The sequence below is a fragment of the Belonocnema kinseyi genome, chromosome 4, assembly GCF_010883055.1.
Source record: "Belonocnema kinseyi isolate 2016_QV_RU_SX_M_011 chromosome 4, B_treatae_v1, whole genome shotgun sequence".
Lineage (NCBI taxonomy): Eukaryota > Metazoa > Arthropoda > Insecta > Hymenoptera > Cynipidae > Belonocnema > Belonocnema kinseyi.
The window spans coordinates 77,343,488-77,359,204 of NC_046660.1; the positions used below are offsets into that span (position 1 = coordinate 77,343,488).

A 15,717-nucleotide genomic window follows, 5' to 3' on the forward strand; every position below is an offset into this window, starting at 1 on the left:
GCACCATATATCTAGTCGGGAGTGGTGCTGACTGAAAACAGATGATTTGGAGCGATTCGCGCGCCATCAGTTGGTCATTCTAAGGACTTATTGAACTACCCTTGTATTATATGTTTAACTATTGGACAACAATATAGATGTTCGAAGTTAGCATCTGCAGATCTTAAAATGTGAAATGTTACCCCCTAACATTCAAAATGTTCTACTGAAAAATCCGAGATAATACATGTACAGTTATGTCAAATTACGTATGTAAATATTTGAGGAGTTTACTTATTTATGGTCATTTAAGGAATTACTTGATAACTTATTTGTGAATTTTAAATTAAACTTTAATGTTCGTATAAGGGGTATAAAATGTCGACCAGATGATGCATTCAGTCAAGTTGAGGTTATATTCAATACTTCTAATTCGAAATAAAAACGGGGATGAATAATCGGAGAACGAATGATCTGTAATCTGAATTAAATATTCTATCTACATTTGAACATCCATTATTCTCCGTATAGAAGACATCTCTCTGAGGTGTATCTGTCGGTACAATTGCAAGGAATTAAATATATTGAAAATATCTGAAAATATTAATTTTTCTCTATTCAACGCTTATTACCGGGTATATAGTGTGTTTGTTCGCGTCCTTGAGACACTTTAATTGACCTATTGTTGAACCTTTTATCACCCGCCAGTACTGTCCAATGGGCACAAAACCATGAAAATCCCAAGAACATCCTTGAGACGTTTCTAGGACGTCCTATGTCAGCCAAATCAACGTCTCTAAGACGTCCAATGTCCTAAAGATGACTTAAAGACGTCTTAAAGACACTGACGTTGTTGGGACGTCTTTCGTACTGAAATTGGACGTCTTAAGAGCATCCCTAATATGCCCAAAAGACATGTTCGAAAATACGTCATATGGATGTCTCGAAGACGTTCCTAGGACATCCTTTGTTTGTCCACTGGGAGGTTTATAAAGTAAAAAATATGTATATTCTGTTTATATGAGAAATACTTTGTTCATATTAAGAATAATTCTACATTACAGTACTTATGTATAATATATAATTTGTATAGAATCAGGAAGATTCTAAGCCCATTTTTTTTAGTTTTGTATGGATATTTTCAGATTTAAAATAAGAAAAATGTGAAGTTCTTTTAAAATTATCAAAAGATTCAAGAGGACGTTTTCTTTTCTTGTTATTCCTTTATTTTTCTAAGGGAATATTTTTTTTATTTTGCAGCATTTCTTAGCAATTTGAAGGAAAACAAGTAATATTTTAAAAGATATTTAGAAGTTTAGAAACAATTTTAGAGACAACAAAGAATAAATAAAATTTTTAAGCTTTTTGAGGTTTTTGAATTTAAATAATTTTCACGTTGAAAATTTAATTTTGCAATATAAGTTAAAAAGATTTAAGAACAATTCCAAAAATTTCTATGAATGGGAAGACTGAACAATCTCGGAAATTAAAATTCTTAGCATTTAAAAATTCTCAAAAAGAAAAATATTTGACATAGAAAATTCCCGCAATTATGAAATTTTCGACAATTAAAAATTCCGGAATAATAAAATTCCTGATAGTTTATAATACTGCCAAATTTGAAAATTCGAGAATATAACAATAAAACATTTTAAAAATAATAAGTAAATAATCAAATAAAAAATATCTTCTTCAAATAAAAGTAATTGATTTTATTTTATTATTTGACCATTTTATAATATTGTTTAGATTCGGGAATATTATAATAATTAGAAATTGCCCTGTGTTGGTAATTTTACAATGTTGGGTATTTTATAATGTCGAAAAAATATCTGGAAGATTTTAAGGCAATTTTGTTATTTTTCAAATATTATTCTAAATTTGAGGAATTATTCGAGTCAGTTTAAAAAATATTTAGAAATTTTTGAAGAGATTGAAAACATTTTAAAACTTTAAGAGACTAAAGTTTGCCTGAAATTTTAGAAAATCTTGTAAAATAAAAAAAAATTCTTCCAAATTTTTTATATTATTTTTCAACATACCTGAAACCTTCAGAAATATTTTTGAATTATCTCAAAAATATTAGGAAAATTTATATTTTGTTACCTTAAAAACAAACTAATTATACGACATAAATAACTTTTCAGTTGTTTTTTATCAAGTAACAACAAAAAGTAGAAGGTTTGATTTTAATAAATTGATCAATTATAAACTGATAAAAGATTTAGTGGAATATTAGCATCTACAAGTTTTTATAACCATGTATGCGTCATATAGATAAATTGTCTCAATACTGCTTTGATTTTTTCACTTATTGCAATTAATCTGTCTGGCTAACTTATAAATTAAAAACAATATACAATTAATGATAGCTGTCTTTTAACGATTCAGAGAATCCTACTCTGCATTATTATTTTAAAAAAGCTTCTGCTAATTCGATTAAAACAATTGTTTTCAATAAATATATGATAAGACATTATAAAAACTTTATACAGATCCAGATAGCATATCAAATTCCAGTACAAATTTCGTGAGTTTACCCGCCAACATTTAAAAAAACCGTGCACGTGGAGAATGATTGAAATAAATTCTGTGCATATTTTCAGATTTTTTCTAATGATAAAAACAGGAAAAAAATTTAAATAAAAATAGACCTTGCACATATGACATTTTCGGGCATTTGTCGCCGAAAAAATTCTTTTTTTTTCAATGTCAGTCCTTTTCATTCCGAACAAAAAGGTAATTCTACTAGATCCTGAAGCGGCAACCTTATTAAAATAATGAAATTAATAATAAAATAAAAGTTAAAGAACTGACATTGAAAAAAACTAACTTTTTTGACGGCAGAAGCCCAAAACATGAATTTTTAATCAAATTTGTTTGAAAAAGTCGTACTGTTTATCAACTAATTATACAATTGAATAGAATTATCACGGAGTTCCAAATTAAGAGGACTAACATTGAAAAAAACTAACTTTTTTGTCGACAAAAGTCCAAAAAATGCATTTTATAATCAAATTTGTTGGAAGAAGTCATAATATTTATCAACTAATTATGAATATTGATGAGATTAACACAGAGTTCCAAATCAAAGGGACTAACATTGAAAAAAATCGAATATTTCCGTCGCCAAATGCTAGAATAAAGAATTTTTCCTGAGTTATACACTCAAAACAAATAATTTGTTTATAACATTTGTTTATAATTTCTCTATTATTCACGAGAACCTGGAAACGTCAACAGGGTGTTCATTGTACATTTTCCGTATTATTGTCACATGTTTCTTCCTGTTTAACAAGAGCCAGTTCAACAAATCAACAAATTTTTTAATAATATCTTAAAAGTAATACGAGATTTTTTCTTATACATTTGAGGAAATTCTGCTAATAAAAATTCGATAAAAAATTTGATATATCTACAAAATAAATAATTAACTGAGTTTAAAAAATATTTTGGATAATTAAGGGATTTCCACCTATAAAAAACTAGAACAAATCGACAAGTCGAAAGAATCAAAAAACGGAAAAGAAACGTTTTTTCCATATACTTTTTTTGGGTTTTAAAATTATATTTTATCTAGCAAACGTTTATTAAAACTAGCTGAATAACAATTTTGTTCATAGTGATGTGTTATTATATATAAATAAAGGACGCCCTCAGTCATTCAACAGATTTTTTCAAGCTCATCTAAAAAAAATTGCAATAAGAAATATAAAATTCAATGTTTTATTTTCATTTTTTCAACTCTTCGCCAGTTTTTCTAATGTTTTTGTCTTATTAGTATGAAGTTTCGAAGTATTTAAAAGAAATTTTAAAGATAGTAAGAAAAACATTATTCAAAACTCCATAAAAATGTATATTCTGAATACACTTGTAAGCTGAATTGCATAAATATAATTTTTTTAAATACACTCATCTGTATTCTAAAAATTTGCTTCATTTACATTTTTTATTCACTGGGAATATCATATTTGGTTATTGATTTTTTATCTACAAAAAGTTCTTAATATAACAGAAATGTCTTTTATGGTGTAGAATGTATAAAAGTGAATTATTATACCAATTATTTATTTTCCCTGGCGATTATAAATTTTTCATTCGGGTATAAAAAAAATTTTTTGAACTCCGTGACTTCCAGAATTTCCTGACCTGTAGCAATCCTGAATGATCTCATGAATCTATAATATTTTCTTCGTTTTTCGAGGAATTTTTCTAAAAATCTGCGAGTCGCACAGGATTTTATAAAAATATGAAAAGTTTGAAACATAAAAGAATTCCCGCTTCAAAAATTAAATACCGCACATTTCCCAAACATATTCGGTACTAATAAATTTCCCGTATAATTCCAGATTTCACGCTTTTAGTACACGTTGGAAACCCTGGTCAAATAGAATAATTACTATCTTTGTCATCATATTGGTTTATTTTAAAAAAATTAATAAATAATCATTATCAGCAAGCTTTAGAAAATTTTATCAGCTTTTTTCAAATTTTTACAAATCAGTAAACAGCTGTCTACTGTTCTTTACTTTGAACCAAAAAAGTAATTTTCTTCCACTGTGCGTGTGTGTTTTTTTCCGAACCTGAAACTGATTTAAGAACTGTAACATTTATAAAATGTCATATTAACTCTGGATTTTAACCTTCGTTACAGTGAATCAACATTTAAAAAATATATGTTTTGCATCATTTTCGTCGAGAATATGCTAATATACACAAATTAATGCAGAATAGCTTTTTTTTAAAGGAACAATAGCATCCCGCTGATGAGCATGTCTTGATCATATTTTTTACGGTAGGAAGACATTTGCGATTACAAAAACATGGACATCCCGATGACGAGTGAACGAATATTTGTTTATCTAAACTATATTTCAAAAATCTTGTTTGCAACTTAGAAATAAAATAAATATTTAGAAATTATTGATATTAGATCAGTAAACCCAGAAAAAATTAATAACAAATTAGTTGCGGCATTTAGATGGTCAAGACCATAACAATAAAAAAATATATTTGAAAACATTGTATGTCACATTTCATAAAATATAACATTTTTACTTATAAACTAGTAATTTCTTTAACATAATTACTTCTGCTAGTTTATTTTGAAAAAACGTATTGTTTACCATTATGGAATTTTCATTAAAAACAAAGACCTTGGGTAAAACAGGAAGACCTTTAGTAAGAGCAACGTCCTTCCGCAAGGCCCTTTTCAGCACGTTCACGGCTAATCTTTCGGAAAATTCCATAAAGTAGCCCTAACGCTACACGTGACCGGTTATTATTACAGAAAATTCCATCATGCCTAGAAAAAACTCTCTCAAATAAATAAGGATTCTAGTATTCAAATTTATAAAAAGATAAATAAAGAACTAAAGTTTTCTATATGAAGGTGAGTCATTTAGAATAAAAAAAAAAGGTATCGCGGCATAACAATCTGAAGCATACCTGTAGACAACATTGCCCTTCTGCATTTTGGAGGGGGTACGCATACATATAAATAATGGCTAAACGAGCGGGAGTTTCAGTTTGCGTTGATAGTAACTTGGAATAACTTCTTTCATGTATGAAGCTCTCTTTCATAATTTTTTAAAATAAATAACAGTGCGTGAGGAATTCTCACGAATTCAGTCAAATATGAATGCAGTGGCAGGATTATTTTTGATCGCTTTTGCAACAGTAACTGCCAGAGATTTACGTAAGTTAAGGAAAACAATTTCAAATTTTATTCATCAATCTAAATTAATCAGTTTTAAGATGCGATACAAATTATGCAAATCTTTCAATATTTTTATCAAACTGTTTCATTTTCACATTTTCACGGCGGAAACAAGTCAATGGTAAGTAATGAACATAATAACACTAGAATTTGTTCTTATATTACTCATATGTATTTAAATTTTTTGTTTATTTGTAGAATTGATTTATATATAGAACATTGCATAATTTCGGGAATGTAATTTCTACGATGCAGTTATTAATTCACACATTTTAAAATAAAAAATCTAAAGCTGAGGCTTAAGTACAAACTGCTATTAATACATATATCATGATTTATTATAGAATCAAACGGGAATAAACACTATAAAAAAATTAATTACTTTTGATAAAAAATTTAATTTCTTCGATGTAAATGTCAGATATGTATGTTAAGTATTTTATTTATGGCTATATGCACCACAGCCTTCTTTTTTTATAAATGAATAAAGACAGACATCAGCTATCTGTACGTTGAACTACGAAACGTCACACGATTTATGAATAATATTAATTTAATTACGACGCAGTGTTGTGAGTATTTCCTTGATTAAAGACGCAAAAAGAAGAGAAGGTCTTTGAGCTAATTAATATTCCTACAGGGAATTTTTTAATATGTAAATAATGCAACTTTATTGATCTACTTGTGTGAGTAGAAGAAATGAAGATTCGTCAACAATTCAAGGTTGAATTTTTTCACAATTACATCACTTTTTATTCTTAATTCTTTATATGGTGCGTTATGTTGACAATGAAATAGATAGGTCAATGAGTCAGGTAGTCATACCCAGATCATACCTATACTTTCACCTTTTATAGAAAAACATAATTATGATTTAAAATTGCTTCTTGCATTACGGCTATATGCTTTCTGATTGAGTAATTTTTAGATGATACAGAATATGACTCGGTAAAATTATTTTTTAAACATTTAAGGAGAAATTCTCAATTTTCGTCGGTTTTTAGCTAGCAACTTCAAAACTTGTCAAAGATCTGATCCGCAATTCAATGAATGTTTGTCACGAGCTGTAGCTGATGCGGTGGCTAAATTAGGACAAGGTAAGAATATGCATAATTTTTGTTATGAAAGTTTTTTATTAGTTTCCGTACAAGAGTAATTGTTTTTGTCTTAATGACAAAAATTCTTTTAGAAAAAATTCGTCTGCAGTATTCATTTGTACTATCAGTTATAATTAATAATCATAAATTCAAATAGATATTAAAATAGCTACATCGACTCTAATACAGTTTAAATTTAATTTAAATTCCATTTTTAATTTTTAATTATAACTACTTTCATTTAAATAAAAGATTTTATTTTAACAGGAAATAGAAGCAAAAAAATTATTAATTAGTCAACGTTTAATTTCAGTTCGTAATAAGATGTTCTTAAAAGGCATTCTGCAATTCTGACACCGATTTATTTTCAAGATGTTAACAGTTGAATTTTCCGTAAGACTAGCCCATTTTCCAGCTCGTTCAGGGTCAATGTTAAGGAAAATTACATAATACCAGCCTTAGCGCTATACTATGAATCGTTTATTTTTACGGAAAGTTTCGTAATTTGAATCTTTTTTTAAACAGTTCTATTTTGAAGAATTACAAGTAAAAACTCCTAAATTTAAAAAATGCATAAATAAAATCTTTAATTGTAAGTCATCTAAATTAAAGAAATTATAATCGCCATGCAAATTAAATGTTTTAAAATTGTGAAACTTAAAACTTGCATCATTTTTAATTGTAAATTTTCAATATTTAAAATCCTTCAATTTTTATAATTTTAAAAGTTATAAAAATTAAAAACTCCTGAATTTAAAAGATTTACAATTTAAAATTCTTGAATTTTAAAGATTTACAACTGAAAACTCTTTCCTTTTATTGATGTACACATACAAGTTTTGAAATACTGATCTGAATTACAAAATTTCTCACTGTAAAATTAAAAACTTGAAACACATTGAATGAAAAATTGAGAAAATTAAAAACTCTTTAATTTTAAATACGTATAAAAATAAATTCTACAATTTAGAAGAGATACAATAAAAAACTCTCGAATTTAAAAATGTATAAATCAAAATTTAAAAATTTTGATGATTTTGAAGATGCATTATTTTTGCATAATTTTTAACAGTAATTTAAAAAAAATTAAAAACTTGAATTTTAAATGCGTATAAATAATACTTCTTAAATTTGTATAATTCCAAACAACAAAAGAAAAGTTTCTAATTCTAAATTTTTCAAATTGACGAAATTTCAAATTTAAATCATAAAAATTGCAGAATTTAAATTGTAAATTGCCAAAAACTAAAAACTCCTATACTTGATTGATATATAATTTAAAATGCTGGAATTTTAACATTTACCGTTGAAAACTCTCTAATTTGAAAGATGCACAAATACAAATTCTGAAATCTTGATGTTTAATTAAATTAAAAATCAAGTTTTCATATCTAAATCATTTTAATTGAAGAATAATATAAGAATAATTGAGATGACGGATGCAACCAACAAGCGCTCGAAACCGCGTAGAAGAATTGTCCAGCCGGGAAAATCTATCGATAAAAAAAAAAGTGTGAAATAAAATATACATTCGTATTCAACTTGACGCGGCAGACAAATTTTTTCATGAAACTTTTTCATTCGATAATTAATAATTAAAATAAACAATAAAAACTCAGAACATTTTCCGATCAAAAATCGATGTTTTGTAAAACACAACTCGTGATCATTCGGCCGTTTATTGATAAAAATGCTTGAAATTTGTATGGTGTATTCTCAATATATAAGCGATGGCTATAAAGAACGCACTTTGCTTAAAACGCGAATATATTTGTTTTTATTTAATAGCAAATTGATTCCGAACGAAAACCATGTTTCGCCAACTTCGACCAGTGGGACAGTCATCGAAAAAATATTAGCTGAACTAACTTGCCGCGAAGAAAGTTGTTAACTAGACTTTGAGAAAGTTTTTCTGAAAATTTAAAGAGAATTGATCAAAAGTTGTAGAAATGGCAGCGAGTTGAAGTCAACACACGCTGCCGCTGGAACGTTTTGTTGCTCTTTGCCGCTAGTTGCTTAGGAACAAAGACCGATAAGCGCAGATAAGCGGAGCACTGCAGCGGCAGCGTGTGTTGACTTCAACTTATTTTCGATCGACTTTCTTCAAATTTTCAGAAAAACTATTTCAAAGTCTAGTGAACAACTTTCTTGCGATAAGTTACTTCAAATAACATTTTTTCGATGGCCGTCCCACTGGTCGAAGTTGGCAAAACGTGCTTTTCGTTCGGAATCAATTTGTTATTAAACAAACAAACAAATATTAGCTTTTTAAACAAAGTGCGTTGTTTAAAGTCATCGCTAATATATTGAGAATACACCATACAAATTTCAGGCATTTTTATCAATAAACGGCCGAATAATCGCGAGCTGTGTTTTACAAAACATCGATTTTTAATCGGAAAATTTTCTAAGTTTTATTGTTTATCTTAAGTAGAAATTAAAATTATTTCTTGAAAAAAAAGATCCTACTCCATCTTCACTCCATTGGGAGTGAAGATGGAGGGTTGATTCATTGGAGGGTTGATCTACTGTCGGTAAGGTACAATCTCTGATGATATAGCAGATAAATTTAAAAATTTGAAAATAATTATCTTAAGTAATAATAATCGAATCAAAATGTTTCATGAGAAAAATTTGTCTGCCGCGTCAGGCTGAATACGAATGTATATTTTGTTTTACGTTTCGACCACTTTTTTTACGATATATTTTCCCGACTGGACAATACTTTTACGTGCTTTCGAGCGCTTGTCGAGTTGTCGCAACCGTCATCTCAATTATAAATCTTTAAACCACATAATTTTTAATTGTATATTTTCAAAATTAAAAACACTTAAATTTTAAAGATTTAAAATTTAAAGTTCTACAATTTCTGAAAGTTACAATCGATAATCATTAATTTTGAAAATTTAAAATTGCAAGTTATTCGATTTTCAAGATTTATATTTTAAAGATATGTGATTTGCTCTTTCTTTTGAAGCAGTTCAATTTCAAAGATTAACAATGGAAAATTGTTCAATTTTAACGATTTATAATTTTAATTTCTTCAATTTTAAATATTGGCAAATAAAAACTCTTCAATATTTAATGTAAATGAATAGTAAAAATAAATGAATGTAAAAATGACTAGTATGAATAGTAAAAATGACAGCGTTGATTTATTTTCTGAAAATCTTCATACGAATTCTTATTTTCACGAAGTAACTGTAGATGTAATTAGTTTGATTTTTTGTGAATGAAATGATTGTTATGTCCATATAACAAGATGAAAATTTGCTATTGCAATTCAAACTAGACAATTTTCAGTAAATCGCAAAAACTTAAAGTGGAAACAGAATTTGATACGACGTCAACTGACACTGTCAAACTCGGTGACAGAAAAAAAAATCAAGAGGCAAAAGCACGCGATACTTGAGTGAGAACAAGTGAAATGCGGAAATAAGCGAATGAATGAAATTGAAAATTATTATATATAATTATGAACTATAATAATCGACCATTCATTCATTCTATCCACATTGAATGATTGAAGTACCTATTTTTCTTTCGTTTTTGCGTGTTTTTTTGTCTCGCGACATTTTCTATAATGACAATTTAACAGTAGACAGAAAACTTTAGATTAAAATGATTTAATTTTAAAAATAATGACGTGAAATAAAAAAATTTAATAATTTTTAACGACTTTCTAATTTCAAAATCCCAATTTGAGAATGCTTTAATCTTCAATCGAATTCTTGAATTGTCAACTTTTCAACGCTTCTGAAACAATTTACATTTTGAGGCTTTGAAACTAAATTTGGTTGCTTTAGAAACTTACTTTTTAAAATTATTTTTCTAACTTTTTTCATTAGGGGCTCATTTTTTCATCTTTTTTTGCTGAAAATAAAGCAGAAGTTTATTCTACAAATACCTTCATGTTAAACAATCAATATTTAATTATTTATTCATAAATGTAAGCATTCAATAGGTTTTGAGCGGATACTATCTTCATCAAGCATTTATGACTCTTTTCATATCAATTAAGTATTATTAATGACTTGAAAAAACTACATCCGGGAAATGACGAACAATTTGTTTTTGTTTTTAGAGTTCACCTTAAAATATTTTAGATTTATATTGAAAATTGGACTGCAAATATTGTGCAATCATTTTAAATTGATAGTCTTAATGATTCGACAATTTTAAATTGAAATCCTCCCAAAAAATGTCAGGATAATTACGCTATTCAATATTTTTAAATTTCAAAATTTCATGTTTAAAGCCTTAATAGTCAGCTTTAAATTTAATAATTTTAGATTTAAATATTCTAAATTGTTTGGTTTCGTGTTTAAAAGTACAAAATGGTCTGTTTTTTTTTTAATTCTTTAAAATCGCAGAATATCAAATTGAAAGAATTGTTAGTAATTAACTAATTTTAAATTAAGTACCTATAGAATAAATTCAAAATAGTGAAAAATTCAGAAAATAATTTCTTAAATTCAAGCCTCAAACATTAAAATATTTTAGAATCAGGCATTGAAAACTAAATTGTTTTTTGATTTTAAAATGTTCCATAATATTGAATATATTAAATTCAACTTTAAAAATAACAATTTAGAATTGCAGTTTTAAATTGAAAAACAACGAACATTAAAATCACATATACGAGTATAATTTTGTATCATTTTTATTTGTAGAATTAAACAAAATTAATCGTTTGCAATTAAAAAATAATTGAACGGATGATTTTAAAAACAAATAAAATATTTTTTAATGAAATGTTAAAAATTCTCTCATGTTCAAAATTAAGCCATCTGAAATTAAAACCTAAGTAATGAAGTCATTTCTTTGATTTTGAATGGTTACAAGAATAATTTTAGAATTCTGAGTTTTAATTTTGACGCTCAATTTTTAATTTTTGAACAATTTGATTATAGAAAAGCTTTATTATCACAATTGTTAGAAAATAAAACTTTTTTCAATTATAAGTCACGTTCGAACAATTACGTGATTTTTAGTATTATTTTGAATAATTTAATTTTAAAAGTTCATAACAGAAAATATTTTAATTTTGAATAATGAAAATACCGACGAATTTATATTTGGTGACCAGAAAAATTAGTTTAATTAATTTTAATATTAAATTATCATTTTTTTACGTAATGGCAATGAAAAATTCTAAAATTTCAGAAGCTTTGACTCTGAAACATTCAATATAGTTTACAGTTTTAAATTGTCACGTGTTAATCGCTTCAAATTGAAGAATATTTCAATTCAAATGTATTCAATTTAAAGCTATTTAATCTTAAATTGCATCAATCCGAAACAATTAGATTTCAATTTCTTTGAAATTTAAATGATCCCATTTTTTCATTGTGACCAGAAACTATTCAATTTCGAACGACTTGAAATTTTTCCATTTTGAAAATTTGAATCTGACATCATACAATTTAATTTTGAACGCTTTGAATTAGAAATGAGATATAATTTCAGCTCGTTTTTTTCCAATTTCATATTATTCAATTTCTACGCCTTTATTAATAACTGACACAAGTCCAATTCCTTTTCTTTTCATTCGAAATATTTTATGGTTTTCAAACTTTTAAGCTAAATTGCAACGTTTTCAATTCAAAATAGTTTAATATATTTAAAAAATTTTTTAATGATTGTTGTTTGAAATTAATCATTATTAATTAGACGTTGAAGGAGTGTCGACCAGTGTGAATAAATATATAAGATTTGAAATTTAAATTTCGTTATTACAAAATATGGACCAGATGATCGAAATATAAATTTCATTTCTTAAATATTATTGATTATTTTCTCAAAAAATTTCTCAACTCTTAGTATTACAATTTTCTTAAATAATGGATTTGTAAAATGTTTATATTTATAGTGCAGAGAAATAAAATCCCAGAGAATGCTAGTAATTTAAATATTATTATTTAAACTCTTATTTCCAAAAGGTTCGAGAACTTTCAGAATATTGCCACTGGAACCTCTGAAAGTTAACAGCATATCCATTGGCAGCACTGAAGGATCAGTATCTCTTAAGCAAGAATATCAGAATGTGGAACTTCATGGACTAACTAGGGGTCTGGAACCACGGAAACTTACGTAAGTATAAATTATTTTAATTTCTGCTAATTTCCCAACAAAAATCTTTTGTATAATTTACTCTTATGCCATAACTTATAATTTTAAGGCCGTGGCTATGTGTGCCAAAATTTCGGTACGAATATCCGAATTATTGAGAAACGAACAGCGGGATCTGGAAAAGGGACTATTTGTACCTAATTTTCGTTACCCATAGACACTGCCTTGTTAGTAAACATATGAAATAAATTTATTTTATTGAAAATATATACTAAAAAATAAATTTAATCAAAAGGATGAAATTTTTCTTTAATTTTATCTTTTTTTTTTGCAGAACTGATTGGGATAGGAATATATTTGTCTATGATTCTTACCATCCAAAAATTGATTTCGTCGGAAATTACAAAATCGATGGAAAGGTCTTATTATTGCCTATCAGAGGCAATGGACATTCTAATATTACTATGCGTAAGTGAAAAATGATGTATTAGCATTGAGTTTTTTTTTACAAGAGGTAATAACTGTATTAATTGTTTGTAATAAACGTATTATTTTTTCAGATATTGATAAATAAAATAATGATAATCTATAATATTATTTTCAGTTCATCTCAAGACAAGAAGTACAATGTATTTTGAAAAGTACGAAAAGGATGGTGAGGCTTATATGAAAATAAAACAGTTCAATGTTAAATTCAGTCCTGAGAAAGTTCTTCTTCGCTTTGATAATCTCTTCGACGGCGATCCAGTTTTGGGTAAGAACACAAAATCTTCGATTATTTAACTTGATCTCAATATTACAATTTTGAAAATTATTTTCATAAAGTAACAAAATATAAGGGTCAAAATTTGTCGGTTCTTTTTAGTAATAAATTACATTTTTAACTCTTGTTTTTAAAGTTTCATAGGTGTGTTAATTATTTGAAGAAACTCACTTTCATATAAAAATAATTTGAATGAATTTTGAATTTATGATTGAGTAAACAATTCTGCAAGTGTTGCTTTAGATTTCAAATATAAATTTTCACAGTTATACATAAGTTGGATTAATTTAACATTATTTTTTGCAGCTAAACCAATGGAAAATTTCATAAGTGAAAATTCGGATTTGCTGTTTAAGGAGCTTCAGCTACCATATGAGAAAAGCTTTGGTTTAGTTTTTGCGCAAATTGGAAATGAATTATTCAATCGAGTACCAGTTAACAAAATATTTCCCGAATAAATTAAAAATTATGGCAATTAATCAGTATGCAGTGTGAATCCTTAGGCTAATATTATTTATAAAAAAACACATATGTGATGAAAAAGTAATAAAAACAACCAGATATGAGATTTACAATTTAAAGTTACATTATTTTGTATTATTCCCTGACTTTTCCACGATTTTTCCCTGACCAATATTTCATTTTCACTGAACTTTTAACAAAATAGTTCGATTTCTAACGAAATAAATACCTGTACTCAAACAATAGTCAATAGTACCATAATAATCTGTAATGTAAAACAGCACTCTTCATACAAATTATTTTTCCATGTTTCTTCGTGTGGTTGAATTTTAAATAAAAAATATTAAGCTTCAAAAAGTTGAATTTTCTATCGCTGAAGTTGCATAAAATGCATTAGTTAAAGGTATTCTAATATTACACAATATACAAAGTCAAATTTGTTATCAACAAATTATTTGTTGAAAAAATTTTATCTACGATTTTCCATAAATACCCGTTTTTCAAGTCATGTTGCAAGAAATTGGAATCGAAACAATATTATATAATAAAATTCCTCTTATAATTATAATTGTTTATATTGTAAACAAATTTAATGTACAAATGCAGTAATAAGGCATTTTTCGTGAGAAATATTCGTTTTTTCCATATCAATTTTTTTCAATTCAGAAATTTATGATAATTTTAGAAAAATTCATAATTTGTTGATTAATCTTTTGATTTTTTAAAGAAAATTCAGTTGGAAACTTCATGACAATTTCAGCAAAATTCATAATTTTTTGATCAATTTTATGATTTTTTAAAAACAAATTTAATAAACAAATGCATTATTGGAGCACCTGTCGACGGAACTATTCTTTTTGGTTTCGATAGCAGACTTTTAATTGGGATTTTCATAATAAATTCGGCAACATTCATGACCCAAAATATTCAATTAATTTTCATGATACTGAAAATATTCAAAATCAATTACAAATCTAATCAAATATAAAAAACTTATTTTCGAGGAAAAAATATTAAATTAAATACTACAAAATTTAAATTTCAAGCAAAAATTAAAACAAAATTTTTGTTTACATAATAGTTTTTTAAAGAATTTGTTTAAAGCGCACTCCTTGTATCTTTTTTTCCACAAAGAAATTATAGGGTATACAATAAGGCAGTACATATAAATAAAACCAGTTTGTGCATTTTTTGGGAATCGAGTAATTAATAAAAATTAGATTTTTACATTCTCATCTCAATGAGAAAGTATTCGTTTTATGTGAAAATTGACTTTCGTCAAAAATATTTTGCTTTCACGGATTTCATCAAAGCTTCGTCTGTATATACACGATAACTTTTGAAGGAATTAACCGATTGGATTACCCTTTGGTACATTTTTTAAAAACCTGAACGGAAAGGATGAGTTCGTTAAACAGATATTGTTGACCAACGTTTTTGGTTTCATCCATTGAAAATGGTTTTTAAAAATTCAAAAATTTAATTTTCCAGCAATACTACGAGTTAAGAAATAAATCTTGAGAAGCAAAATTGCTCACCTCAAAAAGGTGAAAAAAATTTTTTGACACCAGTTTTTTTATGAGACGCATATTTTTTGTTTCAATCATGAAAGCCTTTAATAACAA

At 26.6% G+C, this 15,717-nt stretch overlaps 1 protein-coding gene across 1 annotated transcript; it reads left to right on the forward strand.

Annotated features, from left to right (window-relative positions):
- The first annotated feature begins 5,507 nt into the window (after positions 1-5,507).
- LOC117172018 (protein takeout-like) lies at positions 5,508-14,200 on the forward strand. Its single transcript, XM_033359740.1, has 6 exons — positions 5,508-5,677; positions 6,703-6,795; positions 12,738-12,888; positions 13,202-13,335; positions 13,472-13,621; positions 13,937-14,200. Exons 1-6 carry the CDS (start codon positions 5,617-5,619, stop codon positions 14,086-14,088), a joined length of 741 nt encoding a protein of 246 aa, XP_033215631.1. The 5' UTR covers positions 5,508-5,616; the 3' UTR covers positions 14,089-14,200.
- The last annotated feature ends 1,517 nt before the right edge of the window (positions 14,201-15,717 follow it).